The sequence below is a fragment of the Hyla sarda genome, chromosome 3 (assembly GCF_029499605.1).
Source record: "Hyla sarda isolate aHylSar1 chromosome 3, aHylSar1.hap1, whole genome shotgun sequence".
In the NCBI taxonomy this organism is placed as follows: domain Eukaryota; kingdom Metazoa; phylum Chordata; class Amphibia; order Anura; family Hylidae; genus Hyla; species Hyla sarda.
Window position 1 is genome coordinate 2,818,041 of NC_079191.1, and position 16,625 is coordinate 2,834,665.

General features: G+C 42.8%; 1 protein-coding gene across 1 annotated transcript; it reads left to right on the top strand.

The window, feature by feature from the left end:
* Positions 1-7,298: 7,298 nt before the first annotated feature.
* Positions 7,299-8,240, top strand: LOC130360460 (olfactory receptor 13-like). Its single transcript, XM_056562948.1, has one exon. It carries the CDS (start codon positions 7,299-7,301, stop codon positions 8,238-8,240), a length of 942 nt encoding a protein of 313 aa, XP_056418923.1.
* Positions 8,241-16,625: the final 8,385 nt, after the last annotated feature.

Here is a 16,625-nt window from a genome sequence, read left to right on the forward strand (position 1 = left end):
TCAGCGTGGTGGCAGTAGTGGAAATTCAGGAGCCAAATGTGCCCGGGGGAGACCACCTGCTTCACGGCAGACTACCTTTCCGGGAGGTAGTGGAACAGGGGTTACTGGAGACGGTGCCAGTAGCAGTCAATTAGTGCGGACTGCAGGTGGGAAAATCAGCTACTTCGCTTCGTGGAAGTTTTTCATAAGGCATCCGGAGGAGGTTCACGTAGCCACATGCAAGATCTGTCGGCAGAAGGTGAAGCGTAGCCAGGGTCCCAATGTTGGCACCACGGCCCTGCGTCAACACATGGTTCGCCAAAATAAAGGGGCCTGGGAGAACCGTGGCTCCGATGTAGTGGTCCAGCCTGCTGCATCACCCAGTGGCCATCCTCTCCCTCCTTCATCCAGCCAAGGCTACACCACCTCAGCCGAAGGGAGCTGTGTGTCAAACCCTCCTTCTGTCGCTCCTGCTTCTCCCGCTTATAGTCAGCCATTCTGCCAACTATCCATCAGCGAAGCCATGTCCAAGGGACAACAGTATGCGCCCACTCATCAAACGGCACAGAAGTAGAATGTGCTCCTGTCCAAGTTGCTGGTGTTGTAGTCCCTCGCTTTTCAAGTGGTGGACTCTGTACCTTTCAGAGAATTGATGGCTTGTGCCGAGCCGAGGTGGAGAGTCCCAAGCCGTCATTTCTTTGCGAAGAAGGCAGTACCAGCCCTGCATACGTTTGTACAAGAGAAGGTGGGCCAGTCCTTGAGCCTGTCGGTGTGATCAAAAGTGCACGGCAGCGCCGACGTAAGGAGCTGTAACTACGGGCAGGGGCAATACATATCTTTTACGGCCCACTGGCTAAATGTGGTTCTTGCACAGCCACAGCAGCAACTTGGACAGGTCACACCGCTTCCACGCTCTCGCTCTCAGGCAGTTGGTCCTGTTACAGTGTGCGACGCCGCCTCCTCACCGTGTCCTCGGCCTCCACTGCCCATACAAATCTCGGTGGCCCTTCATCATACCATGTGTGTAGGGCACGGCGGTGTCAAGCTGTTCTTCACATGGTTTGCCTTGGCGAACGGAGTCACACAGGGGAGGAACTGCTAAAGTTCATTCGTAAAGAAATCCGAGTATGGCTTACTCCACGAAATCTGGAAATGGAAACCATGATGACCGACAACGGGAAGAACATCGAGTCCGCGCTGCGACAAGGAAGTGTGAAACATGCGCTCTGCATGGTACACGTGTTGAATCTGGTTGTAAAGCACTTCCTCAAGTCTTCACCCCATTTGCAAAACATCCTGAAAATGGCAAGGAAACTGTGCATGCACTTCAGCCGCTCATACACCGCCAAGCACACCTTCCTTGAGCTGCAGCGTCAGAACGGTATCCCGCAACATTGTCTTATTTGTGACGTTGCCACACGTTGGAATTCCACCCTCAATATGTTGGACAGACTATACGAATAAAGAAAAGCCATCACCGATTTCTTGATGATCCAAACAGATAGGAGTACTCCCCTGTGTAACTTTAATGTGAACCAGTGGCAGCTCATACGTGACACCTGCCGTTTGCTGAGGCCCTTTGAGGAAGCCACATTATTTGTGAGTCGCCTGGGAGCAGCCAGAGGAGCTGGAGGGTTTTGAGGAAGGCGAGACAGAGGACCTAGACACGCCGTGGCAGTATGCAGTGGAGATGGAGGCACGTAGTCCCTCCGAGTCACTGGTGCAAATGGCACGATGCATGCTCAGTTGCTTGCGTAGTGACCCCCGAATTGTCAAAATTCATCAGAGGGATGACTTCTGGATCTCCACCTTATTAAACTCTCGCTACCGGCCCAGAATGGGGGCCTTTTTTACACCCACTGAGAGGGAGGACAAACTGACCTACTATAGAGAGATTCTACGTAATCAGTTGGCCGATGCCTATCGGCCACATGGTCTATCCACTCGCAGGTCTGACTCGGGGGGCCCTCTACACTCACTTTCCACTGCCATGGCTGCTGGGGAGGGGTGGCAGGAGCATTACCAGCTCAATCAGCAGCAGCCTGAGTCTACAGTCGCTGATGAGTAGCTTTCTTCACCCGCAACCCGCACCCGCAACAGTAGTGAAGCAACTCATCTGCAGCAGGTAGACATGGAGTAGGACCGGAACCAGCAGGGTGTGGCATACCTTGACATGGCCATGCCAACAACCATTGAAGATCCGCTGGACTTCCTGGCAGCCAAACTTGATTTATGCAGATTTTGCCCTGGAAAAGCTGTCCTGCCAGGCCAGTAGTGTGCCATCAGAGCGGTTGTTTGTCAGGATGAATCAGGGATGGATCAGCCAGGATTTCCAGCCACCAATGCCAGATGCCTCAGAGTAGATTGACCATGCTGCTTCGCCAACATTTCCCAATTATGGTTGGTTATGAAACCCTCTTGGGTTATCAATTAGGGTTATGAAACCCTCTTTGGTACTGCGATTGCCTGCTCCTGGCTCATCCTGTGTCTTTCAGGAACTACTTGCCTCACAGATGCTTCTGGCCTTGGGCCTTTAATTTTTGGAAGTTTAGCAATAGCTAAATACATGCTTAATGCAAATTTCAACATTGATATTTAAATGTAAGGGGTTATGAAACCCTCTTGGGTACTGTGAATGACTGCTCCTGACTCATTCTGTGTCTTTCAGGAACTACTTGCCTCCCTGATGCCTCAGGCCTTGGCCCTTTAATTTTTGGATGTTTAGCAGTAGCTAAATACATGCTTAATGCAAATTTCAACATTGATCTTTAAATGTGAGGGGCTATGAAACCCTCTTGGGTACTGCAAATGACTGCTCCTGACACATTCTGTGTCTTTCAGGAACTACTTGCCTCCCTGATGCCTCAGACCTTGGGCCTTTAAATTTTGGATGTTTAGCAGTAGCTAAATACATGCTTAATGCAAATTTCAACATTGATCTTTAAATGTAAGAGGTTATGAAACCCTCTTGGGTACAGTGAATTCCTGCTCCTGACTCATCCTGTGTCTTTCAGGAACTTCTTGCCTCACTGATGCTTCTGGCCTTGGGCCTTTAATTTTTGGAAGTTTAGCAGTAGCTAATACATGCTTAATGCTAATTTCAACAATGATCTTTAAATTCTTAGCGCTCTGCCAGGGCCTTCTCCTACTCCGTCTGCGCCGATCCGAGGACCTCACTAAGCCATCCAATCGGTAGTAGAGACATACGGTGTGTACAAAGGGCAAGAACTTAATGAACCCCAGCTTATAGCCCGCACTTGGGATTCTTCTTTCCTGGAAAATAATTGCAATCCCTGATCCCTATCACGAACGGGGTTCAGCGGGTTACCCGCACCTGTCGGTGAAGGTAGACACACGCTTGCCCGTTCAGTGTAGCGCGCGTGCAGCCCCGGACATCTGAGGGCATAACTCACCTGTTATTGCTGGATCTCGCGAGTGATCATGCAATGTAAGGGGTTATTAAAGCCTCTTGGGTACTGCTGATGCCTACTTCTGACTGCTCCTGTGTCTTTCAGGAACTACTTGACTTCATGATGCTTCTGGGTTTGGGCCTTTATTTTAGGATTTTTGAAATACATACATACATGCTTAATTTAAATTTCAACATATATGGTGCAATGTATGGGGTTATTAAACACTCTTGGGAGTGTTTTTTTTTTTTCAAATTTTCTGATAATTATAACTGTAATAAATTAGAATTTTCAAGAATAATAACCATAACACTATTGAACGCTTGTTGCGTGTGATTTTTTAAGTAAAAGAGGGATGAACTCTGCTTCTTTATTTCATAAAAAATTATTTTAGAGAAGAATGTCTTTTGATGGTCCACCGTCCTGCATTATAGAGTCTTCTGGACTCTTGGATATATGCCAGTCAGGGCTAAGGAGACATTGCGCCTACATCTTACGGCCACATGAGCCCTGTGGGTGCTTGTGAGATTAGGTCCTTTGTACCCACACGGCGGGGTCCTGGACACAAATTTTGATTAAAATTTCAAATAAAAAAATCACACATTTCAATGGTCTCCTCATGCTGCAGCCAACCCCAGGCTGCGTCATTCAGGTAATATATAGAGAGCACTTGCTGTCCTAAAATTTCAACAACATTTTTCGTCAAAAATGTTTGTCTTTTTTATTAGGGATTGTGAAGCTTTGGTGCATACTCATGCATCCGCCAACTCCAGCCTGTGTAATTCAGGCAATATATGGTTTACTGATGCCGCTGCTGGGCCTTGGGCTGGGAATTTCAAATTTTCTCATAGGTAGCACCCGCTATCCAAATGTCTTCTTCATAAATGTCTACAATTGTTGTTTTTTTGGGGGGGGGATTGTGAAGCCCTGCTGTGTACTCGTGCATCAGCCAACTCCAGGCTGTGTCATTCAGGCAATATATGGTTTATTGATGCCACTGTTGGGCCTGGGTCTGGGAATTTCAAATTTTCTCATAGGTAGCACCCGCTATCCAAATTCTTCTGTTTAAATTTCTTAATTCATCTTTTAATCTTAGGGATTGTGAAGGCCTAGAGCCTACTCATGCTGCTGGCAACTCCGGGCTGTGCCATTCATCCACTATATGGTCTCCTCATACTGCCAACACCTCCACGCTATGTCATTCAGACACTATATGGTCTCCTCATGCTGCCAACACCTCCACGCTGTGTCATTCAGTCACTGTATGGTCTCCTGACACTGATGCCACCACGACTCTGTCATTGTGCTGCTGTGCGGCAGTGATTCTAAGAGCGATGCCGGTAATCTGCATGTTATTCTGAATAACAGTATTATTTCCCTTCCCCAATACACTCCATATGTGTTTTAGAACACAGTAAAGTGCTCTATACCACTATAGAGGCTGTCTGTAGGCTAGAAATAGCCTTTTTTTAACCCCTTAAGGACCACAGGTTTTTCCGTATTTGCACTTTCGTTTTTTCCTCCTCACCTTTTAAAAATCATAACCCTTTCAATTATGCACCTAAAAATCCATATTTATTTTTTGTGCCACCAATTCTACTTTGCAGTGACATCCGTCATTTTGCCCAAAAATCTACGGCGAAACGGGAAAAAAAAATCATTCTGCGACGAAATTGAAGAAAAAACACAATTTTGTTACTTTTGGGGGCTTCCGTTTGTACGCAGTACATTTTTCGGTAAAAATGACACATGATCTTTATTCTGTAGGTCCATACGGTTAAAATGATCCCCTACTTATATAGGTTTGATTTTGTTGTACTTCTGTAAAAAATCATAAGTACATGCAGAAAATGTTAATCCTTTAAAATTGTCATATTTGAACCCTATAACTTTTTTATTTTACCGCTTATGGGGCGGTATGAGGGCTCATTTTTTGTGCCGGGATCTGAAGTTTTTAGCGGTACCATTTTTGTATTGATCGGACTTTTTGATCTCTTTTTATTCATTTTTTCATGACATAAAAAGTGACCAAGAATACGTTATTTTGGTCTTTGGAATTTTTTTGCGCGTACGCCATTGACCGTGTGGTTTAATTAAGGATATATTTTTATAGTTCGGACATTTACACACACAGCGATACCACACATGTTTATATTTATTTTCATTTACATGTTTTTTTCTTTTTTATGGGAAAAGGGGATGATTCAAACTTTTATTAGGGAAAGGGTTAAATGACATTTATTAACTTTTTATTACACTTTTTTTTTTACAGTGTTATAGCTCCCATAGGGACCTATAACACTGTGCACACTGATCTTATACACTGTTCACTGCAAAGCCATAGCTTTGCATTGATCAGGGTTATCGGCGGTCGATTGCTCAAGCCTGCATCTCAGGCTTGGAGCAATCAGTCGCCGAAGGGACACGCCGGAGGAAGGTAAGAGGACCTCCGCTCGTGTCCCAGCTGATCGGGACACCGCATTTTCACTGCGGTGGTCCCGATCAGCCCCACTTAGCAGCCGGGCAACTTTCACTTTCGGTTTAGACGCGCCATTCAACTTTGAACGCTGCGTCTAAAGGGTTAATAGCGTGCGGCACCGCAATCGCTGCCGCGCGCTATTGGCCCCGGGTCCAGGCTTCATATACATGCCGGGACCGACCCGATATGACGTGGGGTCACCGCGTCATATCGGTTGTAACGCGGGAGCCGGCCAAGGACTTAAATATATGTTCTTGGTCGTTAAGGGGTTAATATAGATTTGATTTGCCACGAAAAATTCAGATCAAAGCAAACTTTTTCGGAAAATTCAGTGAATCGGCCGAATCGAATTTTTGAAAAGTTCGCTCATCTCTACTCAGAGTCAAGGAAGGTGGAGGAAGAGAGGTAACCCTCCGGCTACCTCAGCAGTTAAACTCTCTCTGCACAGATCCGCATGGACTCCATACGTGGACTTGTCAAACAAATAAATAGGGTTGATCCAGCATTTGAGTAAAGCTTCCAGCTTTATTATGCATCACATTAAATATATAAATACAACAATTAAAGATATGAAGAATGGAGCACTCACGCGGTAGTGTGTCCCAAGTTGGCAGATCGTTACCGACGTGAAGTCATCCTTCAGCAGGGAGGCGGTGGATGGTACTCAGACGCCGGCCATGGGCCGTATGTCACAAACCGACGCTTTGTCAGTCCGCACACCAGGTGTGCGGCCTGACGAAGTGCTGATTGGCGTGATACAGTCCATGGCTGGCGTCTGAGCTCCCCCCATACCATTCACCGCCTCCCTGCCGAAGGATGACTTCACGTTGGTAACGATCTGCCAACTTGGGACACACTACCTGGTGAGCGCTCCATTCTTCATTTCTTTAATTGTTGTATTTATTGGATTATCTTTACTCCACGTGAATACCTCCCGTATTCCCAATTAACAGACAGCATGTCCTATTTTTGGCTATCTAGCAAGTAGAAGCAGTTTATCATCCAATTCGTAACCTTCCTCCCCCCTTTTCTTCTCTATTGGTACATACATAGTTCACCCCAAAGTAAATGGGACAGAATAATCTTCACATATTATTGTTTTTAATGTGATGCATAATAAAGCTGGAAGTTTTACTCAAATGCTGGCTCAACCCTCTTTATTTGTTTGTCACATTATTTTGGTGTCTTCATTTGCAGGGTCCTTGTGTGTATTCTCCATCATTGATCATTTCTTATGATTTGAGCTTTGGACGATCATATATTTCATTGGCTCAAATCTAAACCCACGTATTTGGGTTGTCTCGTTCATAACCTCACCATAATAACCTACAACTAATTTATCTCTAAACTACTACTAAAGTAATGTTAGTAAACGCCTCTTTTGTACACAGTATTCCGCAGACTGAGGACAATATAATGTGGATTGTAACATGGATCTTAGAAACCAGACTCTAATTAACCATTTCATCCTCATTGGTTTGTCTCAGAACCTGCAGACTTGTGTTTTGCTCTTTATAACGTTTTGTGTTGTGTCTATATTGACCGTCCTCGGGAACGGCTTCCTGATCTTCACCGTTATCGTCAGTCCTAAGTTACACACTCCTATGTATTATTTCCTCTGTAATTTGTCTTTTCTGGATTTGTGTTGTTCATTGTCCACTGGTCCAAAAATGCTTTTTGATCTATTTTCAATGAGTAGAAGGATTTCACTCATTGGTTGTCTCACACAAATGAACATTTTATTATTCCTAGCAGTAACTGAATGCATCCTGCTGGCGGTGATGGCCTATGACCGGTATATCGCTATATGCTCCCCCTTATATTACACCATCATTATGAATTGGAGAGTCTGTAGATCTATCACTGTTATTATGTGGTTGGGAAGTTTCATTTTATCTACTGTTCCCACTATGGTAAAACCTCTTATATTTTGTAAAGAAAACACATTGGACCATTTTGTTTGTGAAGTCTTGGCCCTTCTGGAGGTGGCATGTGGTGACCTCTCCTTTTATAAGATAACTATAGTTGCTATAGGGTTTTTCACATTATTATCCCCTCTTGTCCTCATTGTTGTGTCTTATATTTGTATTATTATTTCTATATTAAAAATCCATTCAGTAGAAGGAAGATCCAAGGCTTTCTCCACCTGCGCCTCCCACCTCACTGTGGTGTTCATATTTTTTGTTACGATTATGATCATGTACATGGGGCAGACAAAGAGCTTCTCGTCTTATGTCAAGTATATTTCCCTTATTTATGCAATGTTTACTCCTGTATTAAATCCAGTGATCTACAGCCTGAGGAACAATGAAGTAAAAGAGGGATTCCGGAAAATCCTGACCACAGGGTGTATGACACTTACGATGCTGTAGAACCTTCTAAGTTGGTTTAGAGATCGTAATAAGAAGGCTCCTTCGATAGGTGACAGAACATCTTATTCAGTAGTGATGGGAAATAAAAACATTTATAGAAATAAAAATATGAATTCAGTGAAGGGAGTGAAAAAGAAAATAGATTGGGGGCTCACTCTAAAGATACATCTTCACCCAGATGTGCAGAAAATATTTTAACTTCTCATCAGACCATTTATCCTGTCATAAAATATGTCATCAATATAGAATAATTAGTGAGATCTTCAGGAGAATATAAACAATGTATGTGTCCCTCATAATCCATATATGTGTAAACATCTCACAGTCCTCAAAATACCCTAAGATCAGAACCTGTGGTCAAGAAGAGCAGTGACCGGTGCGACACATGTGCGTAGCTTGTGAACAGTGAACGTTTTACTGCATTGTTCCCTTCTCACAAATTCTTTGCAATCATATAGCTCGCATATATGTTGAATTTCCCCAATAAACCCCCCACATATATATGGTAAGGGGCAACTTCCCAGCTATCATGGACAGTCCCTGGTCCGATGTGTGATCATAAGGGGTTAATATTACTCCAAATTTCATCTTCACACTTGGCTTATACAATTATAGCATCACTCAAACCTTAAAGAGTCTACACCCCCAAAAATATCATGACCTATAAAATATGGGTGATAAGTGCCAACAACACACCCAACATATTCTCTGGTACCAACTATGGTCAATGAGTAACGTGGAAAGCAAATACATTTCAGTTCTGGGCTTCAATACAATGGTTAGTGCTTCATAGCTACAATCCTTAGTGATTCTGATTGGTAAAGTCCTTTGTCTGCTCCCAGGGTCCCGGGTAAAAAATGTCCATAAATCCAATTGACTTATGTTCTCAACTTGTGTCAGCATAGTAAAAATGGCCCAATACATATGTATGTTGCATCAGGGTTGATTGAATGGGTGATCCTTCTCTTTCCTAGGTCGGCCCATGGGAGGGCATTTCATTGTTCCAGGGATGTTCCAGGAAAAAACTTTATTTTTTATATTCTGGCTCCATAAAGTTAAACAGATTTGTAAATTACTTCTATTAAAAAAAATCTGAATCCTTCCAATGATTATCAACTGCTGAAGTTGAGTTGTTATTTTCTGTCTGTCAACAATGCTCTCTGCTGACATCTCTGCTTGTCTCGGGAACTGCACAGAGTAGAACAGGTTTGCTATTGGGATTTGCTTCTACTCTGGACAGTTCCGGAGACAGGTGTCATCAGAGAGCACTTAGACAGAAAAGAACAACTCCACTTCAGCAGCTCATAAGTAATGAAAGGATTAAGACTTTTTAATAGAAGTAATTTACAAAATGTTTTCCTGGATAACCCCTTTAAAGGGAATCTGTCCGCTCTGTTGAGGTACTGAGCACCAGAGACATGTTGTTCATAGTAAGAGAAAACTTCATACAGCTTTGTTTAATTCGATGGCCGTGTATAAAGTTATTAACCTGTTTATCCTTGAACAGCTACAGAGTTGTGAGAATAAGGAAGTGTCAGCTGAACGGCGTATCCCTGCCTTGTCCCACATGATAGATATACGGGGAGAAAGATGGCTTGCTACACCCCCCAAACTCTGTACAAGGAATAAGCGGGTGTTGGCATTGGCTCAGTAGCCTATAGGCTTTGGTTTTGGACTGCACATGCCTACCCTCCCATCAACCATCACAGTATCTGTGCTGGCAGCCAATTACACACTGTCGGTCTGCCGAAGCTCTGCTCTGCAGACTCAGAACTTTCGTTTTCGTCTGAGGTATGAGAGAGTTTAGGTTGAGAAAGGTTTTGCCTGACTCCTGACGGATGAGGCGGGACGCAGTCTTGCTGAAGGATGAGGGAGGTACGGCTGAGAACTGAGAGCTATTTGCCTGAGGGAGGAGGCTTGACGCCGTTTTGGCTGAAGAGTGAGCGAGGTACACCCCCAATCCTCCTAAGGGATAGGAGTGAGGTTGCCGTGCTGCGATCTCCTCCTATCCCCTGCCATTAGTCAGAACTGCGTTATGACCAATGGCAGCGCAGGACAGGGGGTTGCCATGGAAACCCTCCGTTCTGCCCACCTCTGAATATCGGGCAGAATGGGGGGGAGAAGATAGAGGCCTGTACCTGAGGAGAAGATGCGTGGGGCCTGGCGATCATCGCAGACATCCAGCGGAGATCACGGCACAGGTAGGGAATCGACGGTGGGGGGGAGAAATGAAAGTGAAAGTAAAGTGATCTTTACTGTGGCAACCACTAGGAAGGCCGAACTGCAACTCCCAGCATGCCCAGACAGCCAAAGGCAAAGGGAGTTGTAGTTTTGCAACATCTGGGGGGTCACAGTTTGGTGACCACTGTTACAGTGGTGCCCAAACGGTAGCCCTCCAGATGTTGCCAAACTGGGCATGCTGGGAGTTGTAGTTCTGTAACATCTGTCCCTTCAGATTTTGCCATTTTCATTACATTTTTGAAGCCCCCTAAAGTTTTCAAAAAGCAAAAATATGTCCATTTTATGATGCCAACATAAAGTGGACATATTGTATTTGTGAATAATTTTTGGAATGCTTGGAAAAAAAACATTGCGTCTACTCCACATGACAGCCTCAAAACTTGTTTCAAGTCCCAAAAGGGAAAAAAAATGTGATAAATATTTTTAACATTTCAATGTTTAAAAAGTTATTTCTTTTCCACAATATTGAGACACCAATCCTGTTGCGACTCCAAAAATGTATAAGTTTTTTTCGAATATTTGGAAAAAGCCATTATCCCTTCCAATGCTTCCGTATGCATTTTAGCACCGGCAGGCATCTACCGACAACCGGGAATGTTTCATGCAGCTTTATATTAGTGTGAAAAAGCTTAAAGTGCAGTGTTTTTAAACAAACTGTTAGTTACGATGGATTACTGGATGTCGCAGAAACTTAGACATCATCTTAGCCTTGAATCTAATAAAAAACACTTAAATACATTTCTAGGAGACCCCAGCAATGTTATACTGGACTTTAGAACTTTTAGGCAATGTTACAAACACATTTTGAGGGTTATAGTATTGCCGGCTCGCGTAGAACCTTTTCCCAGCAAACAAAACTTTTTGAAAATTTTTTTGCAAGCCCAACTCTACTTATACCAGGAGAGTGGTCAATACTAAGAGGACACAATGGCCTTGATTTACTATTGTAAACCCAACATGTTTTGTCTGGTTGTGCACCAGGACCCGACTAACTCTCCATTCTACTGAGAAAACCTGAAAAAAGGGCGTGGCCATTGCAAAAAGTGGGTGGGTCCTCACATTTTCACAAAAAACCAACATATTTACTAAAGTTTTCACAGAAAATGTGGTGGATTTGAGCTGAGGAAAACCCCACAGATCAGAGCACATGTAAAAAAAAATCTAAATGTAGGGAAACCTTAATAAATACTGTGAAAAAAAAATTGTTGGGGATTAAATGGGTTTTCCAGGATCTTTTTTTATTTGACTATGCTACAGGGGCTGTAAAGTTAGTGTAGTTCATAATATAGTGTCTGTACCTGTGTGTGACGGTTTTCTCACAATTCTTCTGTGATTTTTGTCCCAATATTTATTTTTAACAGCATACAAAATGACTCAGGTCTCGGGTTTTTCCAGGTTTCACTAGTCAGGTGATCAGAGGAAGTCTGTCCTGCCTCAATGGGTGGAGCGACCACTGGGTGGGAGAGAGTTCATTTTGCAACAGCTGTAGGCACACTGATTAGGAAAAACGGGTGTATTGCATTAAAGGGATCACAGGTGTGTTTCAATGGGTGGAGTTAATGTAGCAGATGTGGCAGGTAGGAATCCCGGCACGGGTTTCCTAAACCTTCCCGTGGGTGACGACTTCGGTGCTGCTGCGCTACACCGGCGGGTCAAACAGCAGTCGTAGAGGGAGCAGAGAATAGTGATAGCTTTTTATTGTACAATCATAAAAAGGATCGGTGCTTAGTTGGACAACGCGTTTTGGAGGGGCTCCCTCCTTCGTCCGGTCCGCATTGCCTATGCGGACCTGACGAAGGAGTGAGCCCCTCCGAAACGCGTTGTCCAACTAAGCACCCATCCTTTTTATGATTATACAATAAAAAGCTATCACTATTCTCTGCACCCTCTCCGGCTGCAGCGCCGAAGTCGTCACCCACGGGAAGGTTTAGGAAACCCGTGCCGGGATTCCTACCTCCCACATCTGCTACATTATCTTATTCACCGTCTCCGACGGGACCGACGGCCAGCTGCTCCCGGCGTACCTACGGAAAGACACCTGCTCAAAGCTTACATCAGTGTTGTGCCTGAAATTAGCGCAACACTTAAAGGGTAGCAGTCTCTTATCTCTCTACTAACCATCCGTTATCCACGGATAACCGGCACTATATTAGTGCCACATCTGTCTTTTTTCTCCCTTCACATACTTCTCAATGGGTGGAGTGGCTGATGTGTAGGATGGAGGAAATTACCTTATACTTACAAACTATGGAACTATGGGATGTGTAGTTTAGAGAACAAAATTCAACAGGAAATACTTAATTCTTGCAGGTACCTACTGCTAAAATCACCTTATGGTGGATAACCCCTTTAAAACACACAAGGAAAACTCCACAACACTCTTAAAAAATCAGGGCCAATGTGGTGCATTTTGGGAGCAAATGCTTTTTCATGTAAAATAGAGAAGAGAAAAGCTACAATACAATTTTATATTATAAAATTATATCGGTGATTTTACTAATTGAACATGTTTTTCATTAATACTGAAATAATTGATGAGTCTATGGAGTATTGGCCACGTTCACCTGGAGACACTGAATCCTTGACAAGGGGGAAATTACACCCACACTTATGTCTAATAATATTTTCTAACAGGTACGGAAGCATATAAAATGCACATAGATTTATAAATAAATAGGAGAGAACAAGCAGAAGACACAACGTGGGGGGAGATATGACTTATATCTACACAATGTCAGGATTCATTGTCGGGGGGTTAACTTGGGTCCTGATCTGCTTCTTGGATCTTAAACCTTTGTTTTCTATTGAAAAGATTTCTACAGCAACAGAAAAAGAAGAAACAATTATCTACATCATGGAAGGTACGCAATTTTTCTTCTAAGACACAATTTTTCATTTTACACAAATATTTTAAAATGGGAAAATATCAGCGTCGTCTGTGACAATCCCAGTCATCTGAACAGGGCCTGAGGAAATCCTTGTGCTCCGCACTGACATATCCCCATTCATATATATATATATATATATATATATATATATACACACAGCAACAGGAGAATACAGCAGCACACTGCCTGCACAAAGATATAGATGAAACATGAGTATATAGATAAAATATGAAAAGCTATACAGCTGTAATGCAATAAATGAAGATATGAAACTATGAAAATATGAGGTGCTTAGCTTGCAATTTTGGCGCCAAATAGCGTGGACCGTCCCACCACAGTAAGGTGACCTCATTCTGGGACGGACCTTACACTGTGTATATGCCTCTGTGTGAACAGTACAACAGGCATTGCAAGGTCTGTTTCAGACCTTGCAATGCCTGTTGTACTGTTCACACAGAGGCATATACACAGTGTAGGGTCCGTCCCAGAATGAGGTCACCTTACCATGGTGGGACGGTCCACACTATTTGGCACCAAATTTGCAAGCTAAGTACCTCATATTTTCATAGTTTCATATCTTCATTTATTGCATTACAGCTGTATAGCTTTTCATGTTCTATCTATATACTCATGTTTTATCTATATACTCATGTTTCATCTATATCTTTGTGCTAGCAGTGTGCTGCTGTATTCTTCTGTTGCTGTATATTTAGCCCAGCAGCTTGCACCTGCAAGCCAGGTTTTTACAATAGTTTGGATCAATAGTGCTGGCCAATTTATCTTTTGGTTGTATATATATATATATATATATATATATATATTTTTTTTTTACTAATAAGAACCAGATACTGAAACACACATTGGAAGAAGTTCCAGCTCCACAAGATGTTTGTCCAAAATATTAGTCAAAAATATTCAATAAATATTTTTGATATTTTGGACTAATATACAACAAAAATAGAGAAACAGAAACACAGCCACACGTCCACCATTTGTATTTTGATCTATTTGCTTCCCTATCACTGTTTATGTCTCATTTCCCCTGAAGACATTACCTGTAGGGTGGTGAAACCTGTTGGGGGGGGGGGGTTGCTTAATGTTTTAAATCAGCAGGTTTCCTGATTTAACTCTACAATGCAGGTACACGTAGACAGATCCATTATCTGTGCCTCTAGTATACATAGGGGGAGATTTATCAAAACCCGTCTAGAGGAAAAGTTTCTTTCTGAGTTGCCCATAGCAACCAATCAGATCCCTACTTCCATTTTTCACAGGCTTTAAAAAAAAAAAAAGAACTTAAAGGAACAATCTGTTTGGTTGCTATGGGCAACTCAGCAACTTTTTCTCTGCACAGGTTTTGATAAATCTCCCCCATAGTGTGAATACGATTGTAGACATACAGGACTCTTGCTGGGTTCTTATTTTTAACTGTAAAGTTTTATTTATAATGTTTGGTAAAAGTAAATATTTTCTAGTTGTTCATTTTTTTTTAGCAATGGTTATACTCCACATACACTAGGGTCACAGTGCTTGTACCTAATTTTGGTTTTAGCCCTGATCGTGCGGATGTTTGACCCTTTATAAGGGGATCACACATTTTCATCATTCCGACTTCAGACTGGTAATTTTGGGTTGGTCTCCTCAGTCACTTGGTTTCCTGTCTCGTAGAGGAGATTTAGCTTTATAATTATTAAAAAACAGAGAGCGCTGAGTGGCACTTTAATCATAATAGATATAGAATTAGTGCAATAAAGATGGTGCGTACCTGTATCTAGTTTGTAGAGATGGCAAGTGGAAGTAAAATATACTTCTTTAGCTCTCGCACAACCCAGCCACGCATGCGCGTGGCTGGGTTGTGCAAGAGCTAAAGAAGTATATACGTATATAAAAATACAGACATTAGCTAAATAAACGTTGTTTTAAAAATGGGTGGCAGAATGCTATAAAATATATTCTAATAAAGAAAGGGTAATACCTGAAGGTGCGTAGGTGAATACAGAAGGTGCGTAATGTGGCACCGTGGAAGCGGGATAAGGGTGGGGGCATGAATATAGACGATGCTTCAGATGGTCTAAGTTCAAAGAACGGACATATATGTAATAAAGTATTGGCCAATCTGTAAATGCAAATGCTAATAGGGTTATGCAAAGAAAATAAATCACGGGGCACTCACGGTACTTCATTCAGTGCAGGTTTCTTTATTCAGTTAGCAGATGAATACATATTCCGGTGAGGCGCCAGGAGCGAGCGTGTGGGATGATAGTTATTTCGTGCCGATCCCGGCACTTCCTCAGGTCACCTGAGGAAGTGTTGGGATCGGCACGAAATAGCTATCGCGAGAGCAGAGGCTATGAGGTCACGGGAGTACATCCCGGCCAGTGGCGTCTCAATCACGATATCTCTGGCTATAGAGTTGCCAGGTGGCTCCAGCAGTATGTAGTGATGTCACTACAGGGGTCAGAGAGGCCCAAAAAGCAATCCAGCGCGTTTCAGAGACGACATATCGGTCTCCTTCCTCGGGGATGTAAAATGGGTCCCTCTGGCTTACTTATATAGACTCATAAGCCGCTTTCCTTTTTTCACTCACTAATATTTTTCTTCTATTTCCAAACGGTACTTCCTCTCCAGTATGTATCCAGATAGGTATAATAAAACTTTTACATGTAGCATAAGGTTCTTTCCTGTATATCTGGATCAGTGTATATGAAACAAATTACTCTATGAAGCCAAAGATCTCAAACTCTGCATTAAGTCCGCGTGGAACCAACGTGTCCAAGTCAAAAATCCATTTGGATTTGGCCCTGGACATTGGGGATAGGAAATTACCTCCCCGCCAGTGTGGATTAATTTTTGCTATGCCAAAAAAATTGTGTTTCTCTGGGGTTTTGAGCATGTCTTTCCCTTTAGTGTAGGGACAATGGATGACCTTCATATCCTTTTTGTATATTATTCATGTTCTCCTAACCGGACTTTTAAAGTTCTCTAAGTACGGGCAGCAAAGACCATAAATAACTCCATTAGTAGTGCAATTTATGTTATTTTTTTTATTCTGTATTCTATTTTTTCATTTTTGCTGTTATTGGAAACAGACAGTGTAAGGGTCTTGTTGTTAGTCACTCTATAGGCCTTGCATTGTTTGCAAGGAAAAAAAAAGTATAAATAAAACCTGCTTCCTGTGTCTGTTGTTCACTGTCGTTTTTTTTCTCTTTACAATGGGGGATATAGTTGCCTATATTTTATACCTTCTTGTATACAA

Bases quoted from the DNA above. Each gene is read 5' to 3' on its own strand.
- LOC130360460 (XM_056562948.1), top strand. From the start codon at position 7,299: ATGGATCTTAGAAACCAGACTCTAATTAACCATTTCATCCTCATTGGT.